This window comes from Sceloporus occidentalis, unplaced genomic scaffold, assembly GCF_023333645.1.
Source record: "Sceloporus occidentalis isolate IW3139 unplaced genomic scaffold, rSceOcc1.0.p SCAF_14, whole genome shotgun sequence".
In the NCBI taxonomy this organism is placed as follows: Eukaryota; Metazoa; Chordata; class Lepidosauria; order Squamata; family Phrynosomatidae; genus Sceloporus; species Sceloporus occidentalis.
In genome coordinates, this window is record NW_028316994.1 from 3,893,530 (window position 1) to 3,918,910 (window position 25,381).

The 25,381-nt window shown below is 43.2% G+C and overlaps 1 protein-coding gene across 3 annotated transcripts; it reads right to left on the reverse strand.

The window, feature by feature from the left end:
• Positions 1–6,249: 6,249 nt before the first annotated feature.
• On the reverse strand, positions 6,250–24,493 carry SH2B1 (SH2B adaptor protein 1). Of its 3 annotated transcripts, XM_089481237.1 has the most exons (10): positions 24,378–24,493; positions 22,014–22,942; positions 21,740–21,841; positions 19,186–19,277; positions 17,432–17,538; positions 13,542–13,730; positions 12,421–12,647; positions 12,131–12,302; positions 11,754–11,862; positions 7,307–7,416 (listed from the first exon to the last, which is right to left on the reverse strand). In XM_089481237.1, the coding sequence occupies exons 2-10, from the start codon at positions 22,863–22,865 to the stop codon at positions 7,398–7,400; spliced, it is 1,869 nt and encodes a 622-aa protein (XP_089337363.1). In that variant the 5' UTR covers positions 22,866–22,942; positions 24,378–24,493; the 3' UTR covers positions 7,307–7,397. The 3 variants fall into 3 exon arrangements, with proteins under 3 accessions (XP_089337362.1, XP_089337360.1, XP_089337363.1); XM_089481236.1 differs by lacking the exon at positions 11,754–11,862 and having other exon boundaries at positions 6,250–7,416; positions 12,421–12,629; XM_089481234.1 differs by lacking the exon at positions 11,754–11,862 and having other exon boundaries at positions 6,250–7,416.
• Positions 24,494–25,381: the final 888 nt, after the last annotated feature.

Consider the following 25,381-nt stretch of genomic DNA (forward strand, 5'->3'; position numbering starts at 1 on the left):
CACCCTCATCCCGTCTGGAGATGACCCACAAACCCTGGAAACTCAGGTCTCGTCCCTGAGATCCTGCAACCCTACTCCCTGCTGAGCGCTAGGGTCAATGCCCTGTGACTCACCATTTGCTGCTTTTTGTTCTGTGCAGTAAACATTTTCCAGCTTCTAGGTATCTCATTCCTACCCATATGACCTTATATCAAATGATAAGCTCATCGCCTAAAAAGATGTTACAAAACACCAAAATGCATAAGCACGCCTATTTTTAAAATATACTACTTAAATAACCAATAGGCCAATTCAGGTCAACAACATTATTCAGTGAGAAACATCTGATACAGAACATGGCTGAAGTGACAGAGGGGTGGCGGTGGGGAAAGAATACCACTTAGAAGCAGAAGCCATTTCCTATAAGATATCAGGAAAGCACCTGAAAATGTTGCTGCTAAATGTAAGGCAAATGAATATAAAAACAATAATACAGTTGGCCCTTTGCAGCTTTGACTTTTGTGGATTTGATTATTTGCCATTTTGATTAATATGTTCTCTCTAGGAATCTCTACGTCCTCAGGCTCAATTCTGCCATAAACTGGCCATACAGTTGTGCTGGGGATCCTAGAGGTTCCTAGAGAAAATACATCTCTAGGCATTTGTCGATCCTCCAGCGTGATTCTATGATCAACTTCTGGCAGATGTTGACTAGAGATTTTCACTGGAGGACCTGGAGATTCTTAGACAGTGTTCTCTCAGGTAAAAAGAAAAGTGTTTTGTTTTCCCACATTCACGGGGTCCTTCATCCCTAACCCCAGCAAATGTGGAGGGACCACTGTAATCTGGACTTTATCTTGGATGAGTACACCAACTTGCTATCTGTTACTAAGACCTGGCTGAATAAAGTGGAGAGAGTTGTCAGTCACTCTCAGCTTTGCCCAATGGGGTTTTTTTGCAGCAATAGGTGAGATTACATTAGGAAGAACTTCTTGATAGTAAGAGCTGTTTGACAGTGGAACCACGGTGCCTCAGATGTGATGGACTCTCCTTCTTTGGAGGTTTTAAACAGAGGCCAGGCAGCCATCTGATGGGAGTACTTTGATGGGTATTCCTGCAAGACAGGGGGTTGGATTGGATGGCCCTAGTGGTCTATTCCACCTCTATGATTCTATGAGATTGGGGGAGGGCATGGACAGATTATCTAGATAAGGGTTGGGGAAAGCTGGGGTTGGAAGATACATGTGATGGGCCCCATGCCTATCCTAATTTCACTATGAACTGCCTTAAGGCCCAAGCCTGGCATATGACTGGACAGAATTAAAACTAAAGGAAATGGACCACAGAAATGACAGTCGCCACACAGGAACCATTGGGGGGGGGGGGGAGAGGAATAGGACACATGAGAAAGCTCAGTTCATTTCACACATCCAAAACGGTCAAACAGGCAGGTCACCTTAGTTCAAAAGCTGGCACTGAAATGTGAGTTTGACAGGCTGATCCAAAGCTCCAGTTCTTCCTAGAAAACTGGAAAAGTGGTTTCCAATTCAGAGTGTCAGGACTTCCAATCCAAATAGGGTTGGAATGCCTTCAGTTTTTTCTTTCTTTTTTTCTTTTTGGAGCCTTTCATAGAATCAACCCTCCGAATCCATTCAACCATCCACAGCTTGACAATATATATATATATATATATATATATATATATCTCCAAAAAGTAAATCTTGATTTTTTCCATTTTGTATAAGGGACACCATTTTACTACACTATTGTATATACTATAATGGGATGAGCATCCTTGGATTTTGGTATCCACAGGGGAGTATGGCAGTCTTGGAACCCACTGTACTAGAAATTTCCTTTGTCTTCTGACATTACAGAGGGGAGCAGAGGTAGGTTGGCAACAGTGGTGGAAGGGAGTCCATTGCTCTCAAATTTTCAGCCATTCACAAAAGTATATTGTGTTTCCACCATTAAGAATAAGGGTATTTTGTCAATTTCAGCTTTCTCCCATTTTTCTAATTTTAAAAGCCTCACATTCTTTTCATCTTGAGTATGAAGAGATCAGTAAAATGTTAGTTGAATTCTTCAGGAACGAACAAAATTGTATCCCAGCTGTACAGTGGACCCTTGTTATACTCTGGGGTTTGGTTCCAAGATCCCCCATGGATAACAAAATCCGTGGATGCTCAAGTCTCATTAAATATAATGACATAGCAAAATGGTGTCCTTATAAAAAATGGAAAATCAAGGTTTGATATTTGAAATTTATACTTTTTTTGAACATTTTCAAACTGTGAATGCTTGAATCCATGTATTAAAAAATCCATGCATAAGAAGGGCTGACTGTACTGGCCAAAATCAGTTGATATAACAATTCCCAAAACAGAGTGGCCTGTGTTGTAGCTACTTGCCCCATGGATGTTAAAGATGAGGAGCTTCTCAGAAAAAAAAAAAACTGGCAACCCAAATTTTCAGCATTAATACGGGTAAATACAACAGCATTCAAGCCTAGAACATCCAAGGCCCCTAGGTCTAAAAGAACAAACCTGTCACATTTTAGATTCTTCCACACTTAATATTTTTCTGATCTGAAGTTCTTCCCATCCTGAATCTGAAAGGAACTGAAATGAAGATGTGGAAAGTGAAATGAAATCCCTATCTACCAGGAGCAGCAGTGCTCTCTTCTGGCAGAAGTAAGATTCAACCATTTATCCCAGCTTGAGATTTCTCTACTCACTCCTGCCACAACCATTGCAGAAACACTCTCCCTTTGTAAAATCTGAGACGTAAACTCCATGCAGCACTAGCAAGCAGGGAGAAACCTGTGTCAATAGGAAGATTTTAAAGAAAATATTCTCTAGTTGGAGTTAGCTAGCATTTTGGGTGCACTTGGGGTCTGCCAAGATGCTCTCTCGAATGAAACTGATTCTTTCTTTAAAACAAACAAAGAAACCTGCCAACAATCTCATGTTCTGTCATCAGAAGAAAACTAAATTAGCTAAATTAGCTAGTATTGCTCTCCTTCCTTGCACAACATGACCCTTCCTAATAATGAACTTGCTTGTGGTGTCTGACGCTAAACCGTTATAGTGTTCAGATACTATTTTAACTAGCTTAGCATCATCCTATGGAATCCTGAGATTTGTGAGGTATTTAAAATTTACTACTCTAGTGCCTTATCAAGCCAGTGGGATGGAGTGGTCTGAGTGCTGGGCCAGGACTCCAAATCAGGGTTTGAATTCCAACTCCCGCCACGGAAACCACTGGGTAATCTTGGGCAAATCACATGCTCTCAACCTTAGAGGAAGGCAATGGCAAGATCCATCTGGACAAATCTTGCCATGAAACTTCATGACAGGTTTGCCTTAGGATGGGCATAAGCTGGAAGAGACTTGAGGGCACACAACAACAGCACCTCACCAAACTAGAATTACAAAGGATGGAACCATGCCAGTTAAACTGGTATCAAAGTGCTATAATTTTATACTGTGGAAGATATTCATGAATACTATGAAGAATGGGGAGCAAAATGGGGCCAAGAGAAACAAAATGGGAATATCAACATGCCTGTTTACAGAAGTACGTTTTAAAGTCATTCCCCCAATACACACATACACAATGTGCACTGCTCTGCTTTAAAGTGCCAGCTGGTCATGCATTCTTTCAGGATACTTCATGCCAATAACCTTTCCTGAGTCTTTCTTACTCTCTCTAGCACTGCCATAAGTATTCTGTGCCCACTGAACATGCTTTATACTAATTGGGTTGCATTTTTCTACTAGCTTTTGTTCTTCTACAAATCTCCAGGTTCTCCCTCACACACCTGATGATGTCTCCCTATTGTGTGTCAATGAGGTTGTTTTTAAGTTAGGCTGGAAGTCAATAATGAGTTTCTTGTTAGTGTATGTTTAGATCGTCCAACAGCTGAAAAGATAAACAAAACAAAGATCTGAGTAGCTAAATAAATTTTTTAAATTGCTGTAAAAAAGAAATGTGACCCAAGGCTGTTTCAGATTAGTGCAGCAGCAGGGTGCCTTAGATAAGGCTTGTCTTTTCTTATGCCTAACATCTTTCATGTTTACAATAAAAAGATGGTAAAGTATTGACTAAAAGACTGAATCAGAAAGTTCCAAGTTCAAAGTTGTCAGTGCCATTAAAGTGCCAAATATTGCAAGTGCCATGAAGTTTTACAACTGCTTTTAAACAGGAGGTTAAGTCTGTTTTTAAAAAATGTTTTCATTTATGAATGTAATATTTTAAATGTTTTTACCTGTTGTACTTTGCCTTGGGGCTCTGGTGGGTTGAAAGGCTCAAGCAATATTCCATAAATAGACTGATAGTTCCTATCAATGCATTAGCTGGTGAGGTAGCCACTTTAGGCATCATAAAAGAAAAAAATAGTCATTTAATTATTGTCAGGTTTGTACAGTTAGGGAGACGAGCAGGACCTGTGGGATTCTGTCCTAGAGGCCAGAATAATTTAACCTGCCTTAGGTACTTTGTAAGTTGGCTGGGGTGAGACCACTATCTCATGTGCCACTACAGGCAGCAAATGTCCCAACCCTATTTAAAGCCCCATTCTGGAAAGGTTTGCATATAAATGTTACACAGCACAGGCTGAAAGGCCCATTCTCAAGAAATAATATTTTACCAAAGTCCCAGGAGTGGAGAAAGTGCAGCCTTGCAGATATTATAGGACTACAACTCTCGTCAGCTTCAGTGAGCATAGAGAAAGATGAAGGATCCTGGGATGTCGTCTAACCACAACCGGAAGGCTGCACTTTACTTAACTTAGCTCTAAAGCCTATTGCATTTTATTCTTTAACTTGCCCACTTTAAAGTAATGGCAAGAACACCTCTCCACCTTACTGTGAAAATCCCACCCAACCCAGGCTTGCAGTAACAGCTCACACAAGAAAAAACTGGCAGCTGCAGGAAGGCACAGAATTGTATTCCTCACCTGCCCAGCTGTCCAGTGCTGGCCTAATCCAATTTCCCTTCCTTTCCCAAAGCCAGTCCTGCTCCTCTACATTCCCAGTTTCATTCTGCTGTAGAGCCTACATACTTGCCATGCTAGGAACCAGCATGTGCCTTGTTCTGATCTGCCATGACTACACTAAGGAGCCTGATGAAAGTTCCTGTTCCATCATTCCCATTATTTTTGTCCACCTTGATTCCCTGCCACAATGTAGGGGTATTGCTGGTCTTATTTACAGGCCTGTTGTACATAATTAGAATCTGCATGCACCTTGAGTGAAGCAGTAAACCCAGGGTAGGAAAAGTACGACCATATGTTGTAGAGGACCAGCGTAGTGTAATGGTTTGAGCATTGGACTAGGACTAGGAGGCAAGCTTGGCCATGGAAACCCTGGGTGACCTTGGGTAAGTCACACTCTCTCAGCCTTAGGGGAAGGCAATGGCAAAAACCCTCTGAATAAACTTGTCAAGAAAACCCTATGACAGGTTCACCTAGGGGTCAGAAACAACTTGAAGGCAAACATCATGTTGTTGAACTACAACTCATAGCATTCTTCACCTCTGGCTAAGGCTGATGAGAGTTGCACACCAACTATATCTGCTAGACCAGTGCTTTCCAAACTCTGGCCTTCCAGGTGTTTTGGACTTCAACTCCCAGAATCCCTGACTGTTGGCTAAGATGGCTAAAGCTTCTGGGAGCTGAAGTCCAAAACACCTGGAGGACCAGAGTTTGGAAATCATTGTACTAGACTATGCTTTGCCATCTCCTGAAGTAGACTATATCCTCTTCTGACTGTAGGTCGAGTTGCCATTTCTGAACACTACCGTTTTTAAAAAATCATAACAGAGTACAGTACAACAACACATACTAGATGTAGCAGTTCAGCAGAAATGTCCCAGGCCAATCTATTTCTTAACTGGCTAGTTTTCTACTTGCAGGAATGAAAGAATAAATCAGAAATGAGATTCAGATGGCCTTTCAGATAATGTTGAATTGCAACTCCCAGGATCCCTTCTCTCACCATTGTCCATTTTGCCTATAACCACTTGGAGGGTGACCACAGATGTCTACCAAGAGCTTACAAAACATGAAGTATCATCACCAAAAAATCCCACACATTTTCATCAGAGCATAAAAATGACATAACAGGAAGCCAGCTATCAAATGCTTACTCCATCCAAAAGCATGAGGAGGAAAGGACTCTTCCCATATGTTTAGGCCCATCTTATGGCATTTGGTGATGGTTATTTTTTTTCCTTTTTCATCTTAATTGTCCTTTTTCTTTTAAAAGGTAAAATGATGTTTCCTTTATTTTCATACAAACTCCAAAAAAATAAACATAACAAAAAAGACACAGATGAACAGTACCTCGGAGTAATTTTTTTTAAAAAAAATGAGAGAATTTGAAGAGATAAGAGAGGGCCTGAGCAGTCCAACTAGTCCACAGTAGAAAAATAAATCTTAAGGAGGTGAAGAGGGGTATAGCAGGAACAAGAGCAAGGGGAACAGGATCTGTGAAAGTGTATATTCATTTAAAAATAATAACTGGGTGGGTGTAGACTTTATAATGTGTGCCCAGTCCCAAACTGTAGGGATGGAGAGGGGAGCGATGAAAGAATATAAATACATTTCTGGGATGGGAAGAGAAAGCTAACCTTCCCTGCCCCCATTACCCCAAGAGAGGAGAAAGGTAGGGGAGAGGGTGTTACATTCGGAAACTCCATACATTCAGCAAAAAGGGTGGGGTTATAAAAGACTGTGTCTAGAGTCAAAGTTTATTGGGGGGGGGGGGGGAATGATCCACCCACTCCCACCTCTTCCTGTAGTGTTTACAGTGAGCTATTACTCCTGCCCAGTTGCAGAGGTTTGGGCCAGGAGAAGGGATGAAAGAGGAGAGAAGGAAAAGCAGGCCTGTACCTTACCAACCAAAACAGGGCAAAAGTACTGCGTACCGAGCTATTGCAAGTTGGGATCAGGAAAGGGGTGGGGGCTTGCACCTATATTTTGGGGGCACGCAAAAGTGATGTTTGCTCTGTACCCAAGGGGAAGAGGCAGGGCGAGACGGGAAGGGGTAAGGCCAGTCCCAACCTCAAAGGTTACTGGAGGAAAGTCTAGAAATCTACTGGGCATTCAATCCCATCTTGCACCCACAGCCAGGGTAGGAACACTGTCTGGTGATGGGCAAAGTCTCTTGTCCCCCTCTCTTTCTCATATCCATGGGGCTCAGACAAATGAGTACTGGTTGTTCACAGCCCTGGCTCGTCCTTCTGGCTCCTCCGGCAGGGGAAGGGGCCCCCCTCCTCTTACAGCTGCTCCCTCGTCCACCTCTGGCACTGTTCGGCCCTCTTCCTCAACTTGCCCATCAGCCTCGGGCATTCCATGGTCAGGGGACGCATGAGGTGGCCGGGCAGGGGGAAGCGGAGGTGGGGGCGGCGGCAGGTTACGAGAGGTGTTCGGTTCTGTGGAGAGAGCAGAAAGAGACAGACAGACAAAGAGACAGAATGGTGTGGGGTTAAGACAAGAAGAGGGATGGAGATATGAGTCATCTGAAAGCCCCCAGTGTTCAACCATGAACAGTCCAGAACAGAGGGCTCTGTCCAGAATTCTTTAAAGGTAACACTTTAACTATGAATTTATCTATATCCAGTAGCAATTCAAATGCCAGTCATCTGGAGACTGCCTGGGAGTGGGCACTGAATGCTTCAGAACTCAGGCCAGTATCCAAATGGGTGTTTCTGCTGGCAGACATTCTTTCCATTAGGGGTTCAGGTAGAACCATCCTCCCTCCTGCAGCTCCCTTCCCTTGAAAATCTGATTTGGAAGGCTGAAAAAAACCTCTGGATCAGGTTTCTGGCACATTAGACTACAGGGGAGAGGGTGAAATATTAACACTGCCGTGTCACATTGGATTGAGACCTGAGATGGCATTCTTGTTTAATATGGCTTTAACAAATAAGTTATTGTTCCACTTTCATGGTAATGGTTTAGTGGAACCCACAGTGACTACTGTGGTGATGATGGTGGGGGCAGATTTGGTATTATTCTGTATTTATCCTCTCTGTTAAAAAAAGGTGAACTAAATTGTATGCCAATGAAGGCTGATTTCTGTGACATAAACATTATGCAAAATTGCACAGTTGCATCCATTTGCTTACAATACATAACATGTTCTGTTTCTGATAATATAGAGTTCAAAAAATCTGTCATGGTTAACATTTATTACTCAGTGGGATTTTTTTAAAGTAATAACAATCACTAGGGCTTTTATTCTAGGGAGCCCTGGTGGTGCAGTGATTAAATACCTGTACTGCAGAGTTGTGAGTTCGATCCCTGGGTCTCCAAGGTCCACTCAGCCCTGCATCCTTCCATAGGTTGCTAAAATTAGTACTCAGCTTGTTGGAGACAATTAGCTTATACAGTGTAAACAGCTTAGGGAGTGCTCAGTTCACTGATATGCAGTATAGAAATGTACTTGCTATTGCTATTTTATTCTTTTAGTAGATCTTAGCCAGTTAACCTTATACACTTGAGCTGACTAAGTGTGCATAAATCTGCACAAGTATCTCTGAAGTAAAAAGCGCATTTGCAAAAGCAGGCACAATTTGGGAAGAGGCATGTCTTCCTACAGATCAAGTTTCTGTGGTGGTCAGAAGTGTATTTGCACAGTTAAAACTAATGTACTAGCTGCATCCATTCCTTAGGATGTCTGATATGGCCGTGACACATGCCTTAGTTACATCCCAATTGGATTGCTGTAATGCACTTTACATGGGGCTCCCCTTGAAGAGTGTTCAGAAACTTCAACTGGTCCAATTGGTGGGAACACAGGAGAAGGCGTCTCTGTGGCTGCTCCCACACTTTGGAAATCCCTCTCTTGGTAAATCAGAATGGATACTTTTTTTTTTTTCCCTTTCGGTGATAGTTAAGATCTTTCTTTTCCAGAAAACTGATTTTAACAAAAATGACTTTTATCGTGCTATACTGTTTTTAATCTATTTTAAAAATAAGGATTTAATTATTTTAATTCTGTTGTTATTTAATCTTGATTTTGTACATTTTTGTCTATATGTGTTTTGTTGTATTCTGTCTTTTTGTCAGCTGCCTTGAATCCCAACCTGGGAGAAAGGCAGGATATAAACAAAGTGATGGATGGATGTCTCCTCTAAGATGATGTTAGCCCACTCCATATGTTCTAAGTGCTTGTATTAAATATTCCTTCCCCCAAATATGTTGGCTGATTTATCACTGTGCCTTTTTAAATCAAGAGTTTTTGGACCAGACATTGAATCTCAAACTGATGTTTATTATGATTAGATTTAAAGCACAAGCTGAAAAAAGAAAAGCTGTTCTATTTAATGTACTTTTTGCTATCTACACTGAAATCTATGAATTTCAAACATAAAACTGGCTTAAACAACTTCAGTCCTTATACTCAGCTTTGTGCTTGCTATGGGGCTCTTGCTCTTTCCTTTGGATACTTGGTCACAGGCCTCATAAGTGAAACCAACTTTATAGATTGTGTTGTTATTTGGTGTCGATACACTTGTTACCATTCTGACATACAATCCAACTCAAAAATACTAAATGTATCCTGCTAACCATGGAGACATGCAAGATATGATGTGCAGGATAATGAAGTTCTACATTTTGACCAGTTTACTCCTACTCCAGAACTTGAAAACGTTTCTTTTTTGGACTTCCAGAATTCCCATAGCCAGCATGGCCACTGAGGGAATTTTATAGTAGAAAAAGTAACTTCCCCATGCTTTGGCTTTACTGCAGCACTATCCACACATTCATACTCATCTCTGAAGTCAATTTTTAAAAACTAAACAAAATACCACCCTCTACTAAAGCAAGGATTTGGTTTCCAAGATCCCCAGCTCTACACCCAAATTCAGCACTTCAGTGGAACCTCCAGATACTCTCATTCTGATATAAGTTAGTTGCTTTAGCTGGGGAGTCATTCAATCAGCTGACTGTTCCTGTGTTCCAAAAGTAATGGGTCCCAAAGTCGGGTCCCCAGATGTTAGTTGAACTACTGTTTCCTAAAAGCCTGGCCACTGGTTTTGGGGGAGCCAAAATCCAACATCACATGGGGCCCCATGTTTGGATAGCACTGTCCTAAAGCAATTCCTTCAGCTCTACTTCAAGCTTCCACTTAGTATGTCAAAGTGGTGAAAAACTGACAGTTGGCTTTCCTAGAGGCTTCTATGGAGTGTCCTTTACTAAAATTTGTTTAAAGCTTGTTTAAAACCTTACACGTGTTTCAAAGTTGTGCCATGCACCACCCTCAAGTTCCTTGTCCATAAACAATAACTGGATGATCAAACATAATTTCAAGCATCTCTACTTGCTTTCATGCTTTGCATGCTTAGTGGGCAAATGCCCTTTCAGTTCTGTAAGCTCTTTTAGTGTTTCACTGCAATGTAGTGTTAGGGCTACTGTGAAGATCAGGGAAGGCAGGAAGTGTTCTGTTTAGTGTGTCCTCAACCCTAAGTGGTCTTAGCACAGGCTTGCCTCATGTTTTTGGATGACAACTCACATATTCCCTCATAGTAACTATCTTGGCTTAGACTGGCAAACCTCACAGGCAAAAATAAAAAAATAAAAAAATAAAAATAAATCTGAAAGCCCACAGTCATGCACTTCCTTAAAAGTGTACCTTGACTCTGCACTAGAACACTGGGGGAAGATTGAGCCACTTAATATAAAATCATGAGGAGGGGAGCTGTAAGGAGAGAACAGTGAAGGAAGACTGCATTCCATTAGGCCAAAGCAGACAGATTTTAATTACGTGTAGTCAATAAGCTCATGACAAATACAGCAATTCTGCAGAGCAATGCTGTGTTCAAAGCAGTAAGATAGTACTGGGGGGACAACCATACTGTTAATTGTAATTATGGTTGCAAGGAGGCACAGAGAGGCTTTGTATGCTAAAGGACATGTTGCCAGCTAGAACAGTTTGGCAGCATTTCCAGTAACCTCTGAAGCTACCCCTGGTCCCAGCATGGTTCTAGTTCTGGAGCAGACAAACAGCAAAGTGCCTTACACCATGTTGAACAACTACTCCACCTTGTTCAGGGGCAGATAGAACATAAATCAGGATTTGATGGTAGAGATCTAGGTACTCTCTGGTATATCAGCAATAGCTGCTGATTCCCAGTAGCTTTATAATAGAAGCACTGAATTTTTCCCCCTCCCTTATGGTTGATCTTGTGCTAATTACTTCCTTGAGCCTGTGTTCCTCAACCATAAAATAATGAATTTTAATTGGATGCCTTTGGCCTGGTCTTTGTGCAGCTCAACTGTTTCCTTTTAGAGTTTCTGGACTAGAATCCCTTATAAGTCTATAGCTGAACATGAAAATATAAAGCTGGGGGAGGGGGGAGGCAGGCGGAGCAGGGAGAGTAGGCAACTAACTTCAGGACCTACTAATTTACACCCAGCTGTGATTAGTGGGCTTCAGTTCTATTTCAAAAGGGAAATTCCAGTAGCCTGTAGTCTGTCCACTCCTAATCTAACTTACCTCACTCTACGCACTGACTGACAGTGGTTCCTTGGAGTGTTTCAGGCAAGAAACATTTCCTGCCCTATCCAGATATGCTGGCAGAATCATCTTAATTCTGAAACCTCTTCCCCTGCCTCGTGACATCACAAACACAGTGAATGGTGTGGGCACTGCACACTCACGCGACCCATGGATATAGCGATGGGCTATGGTGTAGGGCCGTGACAACACACACACACGCTCAGGTCCCTGCCTTCTTCCCCGTGGTAGCTATTGCACACTTACACGCAGTCACCCGCTGAGGCGGCAGCAAGGATGGAGATGAGGTTGGGGGGCGAGTCGGGGTCCCCACTGAACCCAGACACCGGCGCTCGGCTCCCAGCCCGGTCCCGGCCTGTGACAGAGATGCCCACATCAGAAATAGGGATTGGGGGTGGGGAGAAGAGAAGGAGGAGCAGACATGAAGGGGACGGTGTTCTCCCCCACCCCACGTGGCATATGGAATACTTCACAGGTCTGGAGCAGAAGGCTTGGATCGGAAAACGGGAGGTGCATGTTTGGAGCCACAATGGAAAAAGATGGGTGGGAGATGGAGCATGACATGGACTGGCAACGGTGTCTATGCTCTTTCCAGCCCAGCACCCTGCTCCTCCCAGGCTCACCGTGCAGCCGTTGTGAAGCCACCACATAGCTGACGAGCGTCACGTCGCTGGAACCACCTGACTCAAGGGGGATGGGATGGACCCGGAAATGCTCCAGCATGTCGAAGATGGTCTGGAACCAGAGATGCTGAACCCGGCATTGCCCATCCTCATTAAGGGAGAGGCGCAGATGCTAATGGTTGGAAAAGAAGGCTGGGTGAGGAAACACCCACGAGCCACTGGAGTCCAGGATTGGCCTGTTGGACAAGCCCGCCCTCTTTAATAAGAGATATCAGCACTGATGCACTCACCTTGGCTTTCCCCTGGAAGTTGAAGGTCAGGACGTATTCTCCACGCCGTGTCTCACTTTGACGGACTAGGAAAACACCGTGACTACTGGCTCCTCCTGCTAACACTAGCTGGGCTGCTTTCAGACGAGACAAGGTGCCATGGAACCAAGGATAATCAGAGAGGGGATGCTCTGTGTCACCAAGGCTTCCCCCGCCTGGGTCAGGCTCCCCTTGGAAAAGGAAGGAACCTGAGTGAGAGAGAAAAGCAGCAGGAGAGTCCCAAAACCCATTCAGTAAATTCTACATTGTTGCTTCTGCAACACTTTATACCACATCCCACCCAGTGAGGAGTTTGCGGTAAAATGGTCACAAGTAAAACTCAGGGGTATCATGGAGGAAGAGAAGGTGCAATCCAATCCAACCACCTAGTTTGGCTGTGCTTCCACCAACTGCTGGCTCTAATCCCACCCTCCAGTAACATGCAATCCTGGGAAGATTAATCCTTACGATTGAGGCTATTTACACTACAATGGGCACTCTACATCCACTAGGGTTAGGGGCACAGGACCTCCGTGAAAGTTAACGTGAGAAAACACCTCTCTAGGCATTTCTAGCAACTCTGTTGCCAATATCATCCAGATGCTGACCATAGACTTGTGCTGGAGGACCTAAAAATGCCTAGAGAAGTGTCCTCTCTAGGAATCTCTAGCTCCTCCAGTATGACTTCTGGTGAAAACTGACTATAGATTTGTGCTGGAGAACCTAAAGATTCCTAGAGAGAACATACAATCAAATCCGTCAATAATCAAATCCAAAAAATAATGAAAGTCAAAGCCACAAATGTGGAGGGCAAACTATATTTCTAAACTAGAGCTATCCAAAGCAGTGATCCGTGGACTGATGCCAATCTGCAACAAGTTGGCAAGAAAATAGCCAATGGGCACAATATGGTACCTTCCCTGAGACATCAAGAAAAAACATCCTGGTCCTCCACATAAGAAAATCTAAAAAGCACTGTTCTACACTAGTGCTACCTAAGAACAACAACAACAAAGGTTTTCTACCCCTCACTAGTCCACTAGGCCTCTCACATTACTTAAGAAGAGACCCGAGGAGTTCCAGGTCCCATTCCAGGCAACTACCTGTGGTATCTGGGGTTTCGGGGAAAGTTGTATGGAGGAGGCCAGTGGAAAATGGCCCTTCATCAATCGGTACCCGAGGCGGCAGCTCTGGAGGCAGCAACTCCATAGAGTCAAAGTGCGAGGCAGCAATGGAGACTGAACTGGGGGACATGGACGCTGAAGGACGATCCATCAGTCCACCGTAGGCACCTGAGGACAGAATGGAGAAGCCAGGTCATGGGTCATGCACACAACTATTTTGCAAAAATGCTGTGTCTTTCTGTTCAAAGACACAAGAGTACATTTTGTTGACAACAGCACACAGGACATTTTGTTGACAATACAGCTTATGAAGAATAGTTTTCAAATTTGAAATAAAACCTAAAATACTAATAATGGCCCATTTTTCCATGAACAAAAAGAAAAGATTAGATCCAGGTTTGGACAGGTAAATCTATTCCAAAAGGGACTTGAGTTAGTCATTTATTAAATCTAGATCCAACCTATCCTTTTTGTGGTCACTGCACATATATGGATAGAACTGATCAAGTGGTCCAGTTCTTGTCTGAGATGGAAAGCTAGTTTTACATCAATAGTTGTTGTTTTAAAATCATTTTATTTTTACAATTTTATTTGTTTTTATTTTATGTATATCCCACTGTACTCCTGAATACAATTTCTTATTGTCCATCAGTTTTTTTATAAGCTACCTTGTGTATAAGTCAACCTCATGTATAAATTGAGGGCAGCTTTTGGGGCCAAAATTCTGGATTTTGATATAATCTGGGAATAAGTTGAGGGTAAAACTTATGGGCATTTACAAAGGATCTAAAAGACAAAGCAAAGGAAAATCATGCCAAAGAACTTACAATATTCTGGCAGGAATAACTGTGCTCACTCAAAGGATGGATGGGTGAAGAGGGAACTACAGTTGACCCTTGCTATGCGCTGGGCTTTGGTTCCAAAGATCCCCCGTGGATAACAAAATCCTTGTATGCTCAAGTCCCATTAAATATAATGACATAGCAAAATGGTGTCCCTTATAAAAAATGGAAAATCAAGGTTTGATATGTGAAATTTATATGTTTTTGAACATTTTCAAACCATGGATGCTTGAATCCGTGTATAAAAAATCTGTGTATAAGAAGGGCCGACTGTATAGTAAATGGTGGCTGTGCAAATGTGTGGGGAGGTGATCAGGTACAACGAGGGCTAAGAAAATATGCTCATGTCAAAAAGGATGAAAAGGCAAGGCAAAGAAAATGGCAACTATGTTACCAGAGATTCTGGCCTTTAACTTTAATGTTACAACTTTGTGTGATTTTTAACACAGTAAAAATGACAAACACACACAAAAGCCTCATTCAAATCCTTCAAAGCCCAATTCCTTTCGGTACTCTTTTCAGGGGGAGCACCAAAGAGCTGCCACTGCCACCATTTTCCCACCCAGGCATTCAAAAAGGTCAGAAGCAGCACTGCAGCAGAGAGAGTAGAAGGGGTTGGTGCTTGTTTTAGGTTCTCCCAGGACAAACTGAGCCCTTGCCTTTCACCACGCTATTCAGAGAAGGGGCTGGTTCCTTTTTTTATATGAACTAAAGTACAGAATTTACTTTGACCAGTGGATAAATGGACCAAAAATTCCAGACTTACAGTATACATGAGTATATAGAGTATACATATAAAGATATTCAGGTATTTCTGGTATGATAACAATTCTCAGTCATTTCCTGCCATTAAATCAGATTACCTAAATGCTATCTGTGGTCCTTAGGCTGCCACTGTTAACAATAACAATACTATTACTACTAGGACTATCACCATTTCTATTATTAATACAGTCCCCATGCAGCAAGGAAGGATGTTTTTGTTGCTTTGATTGGAATATCTGAAAGACTGTATCTCCCCATACAGGCTTGCTTTAAAATAATCGGGGAAGGCTTTCTCTCATTCCTGTCACTATTATAAGTTCACTTGATGAGAACACAAGAGAGAATCTTTTCAATGGTTGTTCCCAACCTCTGGAATACCCATCTGGGTCTATATGGGGAGAACCCTTTCCTTTTGAATGCAGCCAAAGACCTGTTTGTTCTAGAAGACTTTTAATATTTAAATATCACTCTCAAGGAGGCTTCTCGCTGGGAAGCATGCTGGGAAGCATGCTGTCTTTATTTTTAACTTTTGTATTTTATTGCAATTTTCTACTGTTTAAATTAAATTATTTTAATTGATTTAAAATTGCATTGGTTAGGTTTTTAACCAATTTTATCTATGAGCCACCTTGGGGGCCACTCCAGGAGAAAGGCAGCATATAAATTAAACAAAACAAACAAACAGATACATTCATGTTTATTTTGTAATCCTGCATTTTCTGGCAGGCCATTTCCTACAGAAGCATTCAAGATATAAATAATAACAATTACCTCTTCATTTTATAGGCACGTGACCCTGTGAGGTAAAGTAAGTGTTAAAGTCACCCCAATACATCTCATGGATTAATGGGGATTTACAGCCAAGTCTCCAAAGTCATTAGCACTAACTACTTTTATCACGCTTGTTAATTAGCAGTCAAGTCAAGCATAGGTCAGGTAAGAAGCACTTCCAGGTATCCAAATGGAAGCTTTTGTTAACTGAAGACAAGTGCACGGTATTTGTTTTGCTTTTCCTTCTGTATATAACCGAGAAAAAAATTATATGGGCTTGCAACTTTTCTTGACTGAATTAAGCCTGGAAGAGCGAAGAGTCATCCTGATCTTCAGCAGGTTTTGCAAACAGCTAACAGATCACTAAGTGATCTGCTCATCTTGCGCTAAACCAATGTCTGAGATTTATTCCTCATTTGCATGGCAGGAATATCCCAGGTCTCAGAAACCCACAAAGACTTATACTGCCATTTTGTCACCACATACAGAAATCACTGTTTTAACAAGCATGATAACAAAGGGAGGGGAAGAATACAATAAAGAAATTCAGTTTTATAATGACTCAAGTAGAATGGTTGTTATTGCTTCTCAGGAAGAGAAGAGAGTGCCAAGTGGCTCTTGGTCCCAGCCAGGCCAATCAAATGGTATTCACTGCCTCTCACTCAGATACAGTCATGCAGAATGGCTGCTTCTGATAGAAACACATCTGGGAAAAGACGTGGCAAGTGGCAACTGGTCCAAGCTAGGCCAACGGAGTAGGCCCTGAAATAAGATTAGCCATTCTTTCCTCTCCTCACAGATGGAATTCTGGGTCTTATCCAGACAAGAGTGCAGGGTTTACCTTCACACCTCTCTCTCTAATGCAGTCAGGAAGAATGGTGGCAGATGTTCGAATAAGTAGACAATTGGTACATGCAAGCCTACTTGTTAAATTATGTCAGAGATATGACATTTTTGAGTATGTATTGACTGGCTACAAAGAATGGAGATTCGCTGGAAGCATGTCTGTTTTTATCAAAAAGAGAGTTGAGGACTAAGGGTTTCAAATTATTATTTTAATTTTAAATATAACATGAATGAAACTTTACAAAACAGAAAATGACAGGTTCTTGCCCTGCGGTGATTACACATATTTCCAGGCCTGCTAGTTCACTCTTAAATCTTGGATGTGTGAGGGAAGAGTACCTGTTAAGGATGCTGCCCCAATTGAGAAACAGTATACAGCACAACCTATTGGGAATTACTATTCTGGGGAGAAATGGTACTATACCTGTACCCTAACTGGGTAGAGAAAAGAGATCAAGCAGATATAAAGGTTCTTTCACATATCAAAAGATTTCCTGCATACAAAGAAAATTACTGGACATAGCAAAGTCTGGTCAGAAGGGAGATGTTTCACCTTCAAGCAGTAGCTCATGTTCTGCCAAAAGGAGAAGGCACAAGTATTCACGTGTGTGTGTATGCGTGAGTGAGTGAGAGACAGACACAAACCTTGGCTGAGCTGTTCATTGCTTTCACTCGGCACCATGGGAAGCTCCCGGCTGGGCATACTCTCCGAATGATTCATGCATGGCTGCTCCAGACTATCGGTGCTCTCTCTGTAGAGGTAATTTCTATTAGCCCTGAGAGTCAAAACTGAACCTCTATGTTCAGGAGAAAAAGATTTCTGAGTACCATGGGCTATGGACAAAAAACACATGGTGAGAGCAGAAAGAGAAGAGGACCATGACAACATTCATTCGCTTTGTTTCTAGAGGCTGAGCTTGAAAATGGTAGTATTTTTGGACTATAACTTCCAGAATTCCCCAGCTAGCTTGGGACTGGGCAATTCTAGCAACACTAGCTTAATAACTAAATTTTCAAAGTCCCACCAGAGGTATCTATCTGCCTGCTCTTTGGAATAGAAGTATTCATCAAGCTGGACTTCTGGTCTGATTGTATATATATATATTAGTGAGCAAGAATCTTAAACTATGTCTATGCTCATTCACATTTTGATCTGCTTAGAGGTTTTCATAAAAAGATGTGTTAGAGGAAGCCAGAGTGGTGGTCTATAGAACCTTGAAGGATCCAGAACTGGCCCCTGAGACCCCCTTCAACTCCAAGCTCCAGCCAGCCTGACCCGCAGAGAAGATTCATTTCATTAAAATATTTTAAATCTTCCATCAAATATTTATCGGGTAGATAAAAAGGTATTCTAGGATAAAACATTATAATCATAAAAATAATTCAGTTATATGTCATGAAACATGGGACAGACTAGCCAACTAAAATGATTGGGTAAATAATAATTTCTAACTGGCACTGAAGGAAAACAAAATTGGCTCTAGTCGCAGTATTATAGATGGTGCATTCCAGTCTAGGTGACAAAGCTCTTTCCTTTGTTGACATGTAACATGGAACAGACAGAGTGAGGAGACACCTTGGGTGGAATTTAAAACAAGGACAGGCTGATACATAGAGGAAGGCTCTTTCACAATGGGCACTGGAGACCAACATTAGGAGAGTCAAAGGTTCCCACAACTGCATTACTCTGACAGACAGTGGCTCGCCAGGGAGTTCAGGAAAGTAAGGTCTTCCCTAACCATTTGCAATCCTTTCTGAGTTTGAAAAGTTATTTTTAACAAGCAATCAGTTACAGTTATAGTTACAGGGGCTTTCCAAAAAACTAGTTACCATTTAAAAAAAACCTAACTCTCCCAGTTCTCATAAGTAACTGGAGGGGTTCCTTTGCATTTTTTTTTTTTTACAAAAACTGAAAGCTATGTACCTGTACTACCAACATGTTACAGAACACTCTCTTCAACCTGTCACTTTGTTACCATAAAACTCATAACCAGTATGAGGCACCTCACTAGCCAGTATTTCATTGGTGGGCAAAGTGCAGCCCTCCAGATGTTGTTGAGCTGCAGTTGTCATCAGGCCAAGCCAACATAACCAATGGTGGGAAATGCTGCGAGTTGCAGTCCAACATCATCTTGGACCAAGTGATGTCCCTCCATCATTTAGGGAAGCCATATAACATTAAGCACGAAAGTAACTAAACATTTACACTGCAAAAAGGAGCAAGCTTATCCCTTTTTAATTCAAAGTGATAATGATTTTGTTATTCCAAAAAGTAATTTATTACACATAACAAACTGTGTGTAGTAAGCTACTTTTAAGCTATGGACTGAATGTGGGATCGTCTGTGTGAAGAGTATGAACTGAACTACGGCCCTCTCTCACAGAGTGGTGCAACATACCCTAGGCCCATGCACTCCTGAATGTCTGCCAGCCAGGAGCGCATCTGTAGTGAGTCAACCGTCTCAAGGATGTACTCCAAGGAGCTTGACAGCTGGAGGGTTGGGAGCAAGGACAAGAGAAGGGAAATCATTAATACATAATACTTTGGGAGACCTTTTAGTCCTACACTCTTCTCATGCCACATCTCCTCCCATATTTCCCAAGTCCAGCCAAGTAAATGAAGCATATCTCACTAAGAACAGCAAATGATTGTGACTTTCCGTAGATGGTAGGGAACAGTTCCCTGTAAGACAGACATCAGACTACTGAATCTACACATGCCACTGTAAATAACATGCTTTCCAGCAATTAAAAAAAATTATCTGTATGCTAATCTTTTAAGATGGCAATACAAGGAATCAATAACAAGAGAATCTAGCTCTTGCACCCTCCCCCTCCAACATGTTTTGGCCTTTGATAGAAGAAAATCAACACAAGCATTGGTATCTGAAGTGCACTTTTACCAGGGGCTAACTCTTAATATTCTAAAGGCACCAGATCCTGTATGCTCTTGGAAGTTAAGCAGGGCCAACCCTGGTTAGAACTTGGAAGCTAGACTGCCACTGAATACCAGATGCTGTAGGCTATATTAAGAGTAAGGAACTATCAAAAATACCTCTGAGTATTTCTTGCCTAAGGAAACTCTATGAAATTCATTGGATCATCACAAGTCAACAGGTGACTTGAAGACACATATGCACACAAGCCTTTCCTATCCACCTTTCCTTTCTGTACTTCACAGGCTGAATTCTCCATTCACTGATTTAGTGAGAAAAAAACTAACCTTACACCATACAACCCTTCACCCTTCAATGAATTATCCACTAAGTTCTGTGATAACATGGTTATATGATACAAACTGGCAATAACACAATTATTAATAAAGGAACACTATTTGTAAAATGCAAACTTTTAATCAGCTATAGTGCAATTCCCATCTCAACCATTCAAAACTGGTGAACTGGAACCTCTCCACAGCTCAGCTGCTAAGTGGCAACCCAGCTTTCCTTCATCTTAATTGTTCAACTTGTCAGCCACATGAATGTGAAAAGGTGTACAGAAGAACTTTGTAACTTTGGGGTGCGGGGGGACAAGACAAGCAGAGAGAGACTTGAGGACCACAGCCAGTCGACTTGTTACCTGTCAACTGTCAAATCAACAACTCCAGCACCATCAGTTGCCAAAAGGGAAGAACCTCGCAAGCTCATCTCCCATAGTTTTGGCTAGCTGGCCCTTCCATAAGGCAATTACTCAGGTGTGGCAAATTCTTGTCACCTCTCCACACATGCCCCGTCACCTAACTTTCTAATCCACCCTGTGCCCCAAGCAAACACTGAATCCTGCAATGTGAGGAGGTATATCTTTACTGCTGCTGCTGCTACTGCTTCTGAACTTAGTGAGTGTTGTGTGTTTTGAACAGTGGTGGCGGCAGCAGCAAACAAATATCCATGTTGGCAGAGGCTCAATCAATTTTATTTTACTTTTAGCAGATTAAAATTTGTGATAAATTAAATATACATCTTAGATATAATATTTTGAGATCTATACCTAATCCTATATTTCCCCAAAGTCCTATTATTTTTAGAGCACTAATTACTATAAAGTGGACTCTTTTTTAGGAATGCAACTAGAGCTGCATCCACACTGCAGAAATAATCCAGTCTGACACCACTTTAACTGCCACGGCTCAATGCTATAGAATTCTGGGAATTGTTGTTGGTTGTAGCACTATAGCTCTAACAGAAAATGCTAAACGTATCACAAAACTATAATTCCCAGCATTCCATAGCATTGACTTCTGGTAGTTGGTGATGTCAAATTGGATTATTTTTGCAGTGCAGATGCAGCCCATCATATTATAGCTTAACTATTGCCTAGCTACAAGTTCACATAAAATGTACAAAATGCCTTTTCAGACTCAGCTCCCTTTAGGAAAAAGGTTTAACTCCTCTCCTCTCAAAGGAAGATCAGCCTTTACCAAAATTAGCAAGGTTCTGCTGGAGAAGGACAAAAGCAGAACAAGAGTTCATCTGCAGACCTTGCCTGAGCAAAGGTAGGAGGTAACAAGATGAGAAAGCAATCGCTATAAGCACAGTTCAGCAATAACCACCTGTACTGTCCTTTGGTGGAAACCAGTATAGGCAGAGGAAGGGGTTCTGTTCCACAGATCTCTTTGCTGAGCACTTAATATGTGAATTAGTTCAAAGAGTGACGTGATTTCATGTAGAATTGCCATTGTTCCAATTATTACCGAATTGGCTTACGACCAAGATTGGCAACATAGTATCCTCCATCAGTACTGTACTTAAATACTGATGTATTCATAAGCCCCTGCCAGCATGCCAATGGCCAGGAAATAAAGTTGTTGCCAAAAACATGTGAAGAGCACCACCTTGCCTTCACATGGTTTAAGATGCATGAGTTTTAGTACCTGCTTGAAATATATTAGGTTTTAACAGACTTCTGTGAAGCCGAGATACTAATGCTGTTCCCAATCCAATCTTTTTCTCTGACCTTGAGCACAAATGTGTTCTCCTTGTCTGGCATTTCCAGGGGGGTTGTTGTCCTCACATCCACTACACAGGAGCAGGCAATGCTGACCCGCGGCTTTGATGCCTAGTTGTTAAAAACGTTGGGGAAGGGAGAGAGAGACAGAATTGTGATAATACCCCCCACTTTCAAAAAAGGAGTCCCAGGAACACCAAGTATTTGGCTCCTTTCACCACCTCCCATTGTTTATGCCCATTTCTCTGCCCTGCCCCAATGCATCCTGTGACCCACTGCTCACCTTTGGTGGGATGTAGAACTCCAACAGGTACCCCTCTCCCTCCCCTTTCCCTGCTTTACGCAGGAGAAGACGGCATTTCTGCCAGCGTGTCCGACTACCCCCGCCTGACCCATCGTCAGCCACAATGTAGTTCAGTAAGCCCTCACGCCGCACACTGGCCAGTTCCACTCGGAGCGTAGCCGGGGAGGCTTTATTGAGCCGCAGCCGCTCAAAACGGTGAGTCCAGCGCTCAGAGTCACCACCCCCTGAAGAGTTGGAATTACTGTTGGCTCCTGTGACTGCTCCATCTCCACTCCCGGGAGATGAGTCGGCTGATGTCTTCCACTGCAGGATTCCACGGACGCTCCCTCGGACACTGCGGCTCACGTTGCGCAAAGAGAAGCGCTTCTTCAGCTTTGGTTTGGTGGCAGTCACTGCTGCCACTGTAGAAACATCCTCAGAGCTGCGGGACTGGCTGCTGGATAGGCCAGAAGGCGGTCCCAGGGGAGGCTCCACAGGAGAGGCCACTGATGAGTCGCTGCAGGTCTCAGAAAGGTCACGGGCTGAGGAACAACCAGTGAAGGGGGCAATGTCACAACGAGGCGGTGAGTCGCTGGCATAAGCCCGGCTCACTTCTGCCTCAAAATGTTCCAGGAAGTGCTCAGCAAAGCGGCGTGAGAAGGCTGCTTCGGCTCCTGGTGTTGCAAACTGAGGGTTCTCACCCAAGAAGGCCCGGAATCGCCGGGCAAAGTCCACAGCGGCAGCACGGGCATGCGCCTCACAGAATTCCCGCCAACCTGGTGAGGGGAGAGAGGCAGGCTCACCCACCATCCCTCCCCCTACTGGCGACAGGGGCACTGCACTCCCGTTCATGACTGCCCAGGTGGGGCCAAGTGCCAACACATCCAGCGCCAGGACTGGGCTCCTACTGGTACCAATGGTCTTGTGACCTACAGAGGGAATAACAGAGAGGCTATTATGAAAATACCTGGACAAAATGACCTGGTTATATGGTTGCTCCTTCTGTCTGTGATAAAGGGAAGAAACAACATCCTTTTTTTTTTAAAGTATGCATGGACATCAATAATACCAAAATCTACAGTCAGGAATTGTCTTTATTAGGATCTACCAAAAATGATCTTAAAAGATCACCTAATCTCACAAACATGCCCACAATGTTATGCGTTTTTAGTTGCCCTAACAAGAAAATTTTCTAGATAGATTTTGTTTTCTACCTTTTTAATGGACCATTATCCAATATGGTGTGTTTTATATTTAACTGAAGAACCATAGCTTACCAACATCATTACGTTTCTGAGCATTTCACACAAGCTGGTAAACCTATGACAAGACCCTACAGATATCACTTGGCCTTGTATTGTCCTAAATGGCGCTGAAAAATCCTGTACAAAAGGAAGACAAACTCTGAATGCATAAAGTTATTCAACTGGATATGCTGAAACTGTCGGGCGATCAGGCTACAGCACTAAGTAGAAATAAATCACAAGGCCACAGTTTTGTTTTCATATTTAGACAGACGTTTCATCAATGCTTTTACAGAAGTTCAGCATTAAGCCCAGAAATATGTATCATCTTAACTTACCCAAGAGAACAAAAGTCCCCTCCAACCCACGCAATGCCATAAACACCTCTTAAAGTATGGCCTCTGAAGGCCCACGGTGGGGGCTAGTACCCTACATGAAGGATTTACTCATCATCAGGGAAAGGCTTCAAGCTTTCTATAGGAAGGACTTTTCAACCTAAGGGCATATGTTTAAACCAATGGCCTTATCTGCATTCTGAGAAGATAAAATCCTACAAAAGGACTTTACCACACAAACAATCCCATGTTTGAGTAAGCTCTTGGTCAAAGAAACCTACATCTAAAGGCGTATCACGGAATAAGATAAGCTGCCCTGGCTCAAGGCTATGGAATTCTGGGAGTTGGAGTATGTCCACTCCGCTCCAGGCCCACAACATACTCCAACAACCAGAATTCCATAGCCTTGAGCCAGTAAGCAGAGTTAAAGCTGTGCCAAACTGGGTTATTCCCCAGGTTTCTTCATAAGAGGGTTGCCATTGCTATCCTCTGAGGCTGAGAGAGTGTGACTCCTTGCCCAAGGTCACCCCCTCCATGGGTTTCGATGCAGGAGTGGAGAGACTCGAACCCTGGTCCCTCCAGAGTCTTGGCCCGACGCTCAAAACACAATGCGGGCCTCAGGAGCGAGAAGGGCCTCGGTAGAAGGAAAGGTGGTCCCCATCACCCCCAGCAGGCCTCCTGGAGCTGGCAGGGTCCAGCGTCGGCGTCCCTTTCGGGGCCTGGCGGGGGAAGAAGCGCTCTCCTTGGGAGGGTCGCCATGTCCCTCTCCGCCGCGTGTCGCTTACCATCCCGGCCTTGAGTGCCTTCCAGGAGGAAGGGTTCGTCTCTCCTCTGCCTCTCCGTCTCTCGCTCTCTCTGCTGCTCCTCCTCCTGTCGCACTCTCGCGCCACTTCCGCTTCCGGGCTCCCTAAGTCACGTGATGTTGTTTTTCTTTCCTTTCACTTCCGCCTTCGTCATCAAGGCGGAGGTTGAAACGAACGACAGCAGCAGCAGCGGGACTCTGCTCACCATAGAGAGAGAAGGCTAGAGAGGCCGGGGAGAGAAATCCGCGTCAACCATTGGTTCAAGCGTCAGAGCCCTGTTGCCATGGCAGCGTGACGTAGGCGCTGTCCGCCCTGGGACGCAGAGGGAATAGGGCGGCTTTCCCGTTGCCCCGGCAACGACGCCATAGCGCCGCTCTCTCCTCCCCCTTCCACTGCTCTATGGTCCCAAACACACTGCAGGAATAATCCAGTGTGAGACCGCTTTAACTGCCCTGGCTCAGTGCTATGGCGAATCCTGGGAATTGTAGTTTATTCTGGCACCAGAGCTCTTTCTGACAGGGAAGGATAACTGTCTCATAATACTACAGTTCCCAGAATTCCCTAGCATTGAGTCACCAGGGCAGTTAAAGCGGTCTCAAACTGGATTATTTCTGCAGAGTGTTTCGGACCTAAGTTTATTTTCTTGGAGTTGGATCCAAGTTTGGAGCCAGTGTGGTGTTGTGATTTGAGTGTCGGACTATATGAGGCCATCCGCACTGCAGAAATAAACCAGTTTGACATCACTTTAACTGCCGTAGCTCAGTGATATGGAACTCTGGGAATTGCAGTTTGTTTGTGGCGCCAGAGCTCTCTGACAGAGAAGGATGGATGTCTCACAAAACTACAGGTCCCAGAATTCCATAGCACTGAGCCACAGCAGTTAAAGTGGTGTCAAGCTGGATTATTTTTGCAGTGTGGACAGGAAACCAATATTCAAATCCTGGCACGGCCGTGGAACGAGTGCCCTTGAGCAAATCACACTCTCT

Coding starts and splice junctions, on each gene's coding strand:
- SH2B1 (XM_089481234.1), bottom strand. CDS start 22,865: ATGAACGGGAGTGCAGTGCCCCTGTCGCCAGTAGGGGGAGGGATGGTG. Junction 17,539..19,185: donor CAGGAGTGCATGGGCCTAGG/GTATGTTGCACC, acceptor TTACCTCTACAG/AGAGAGCACCGATAGTCTGG. Junction 13,731..17,431: donor CAATGAACAGCTCAGCCAAG/GTTTGTGTCTGT, acceptor TTCTGTCCTCAG/GTGCCTACGGTGGACTGATG.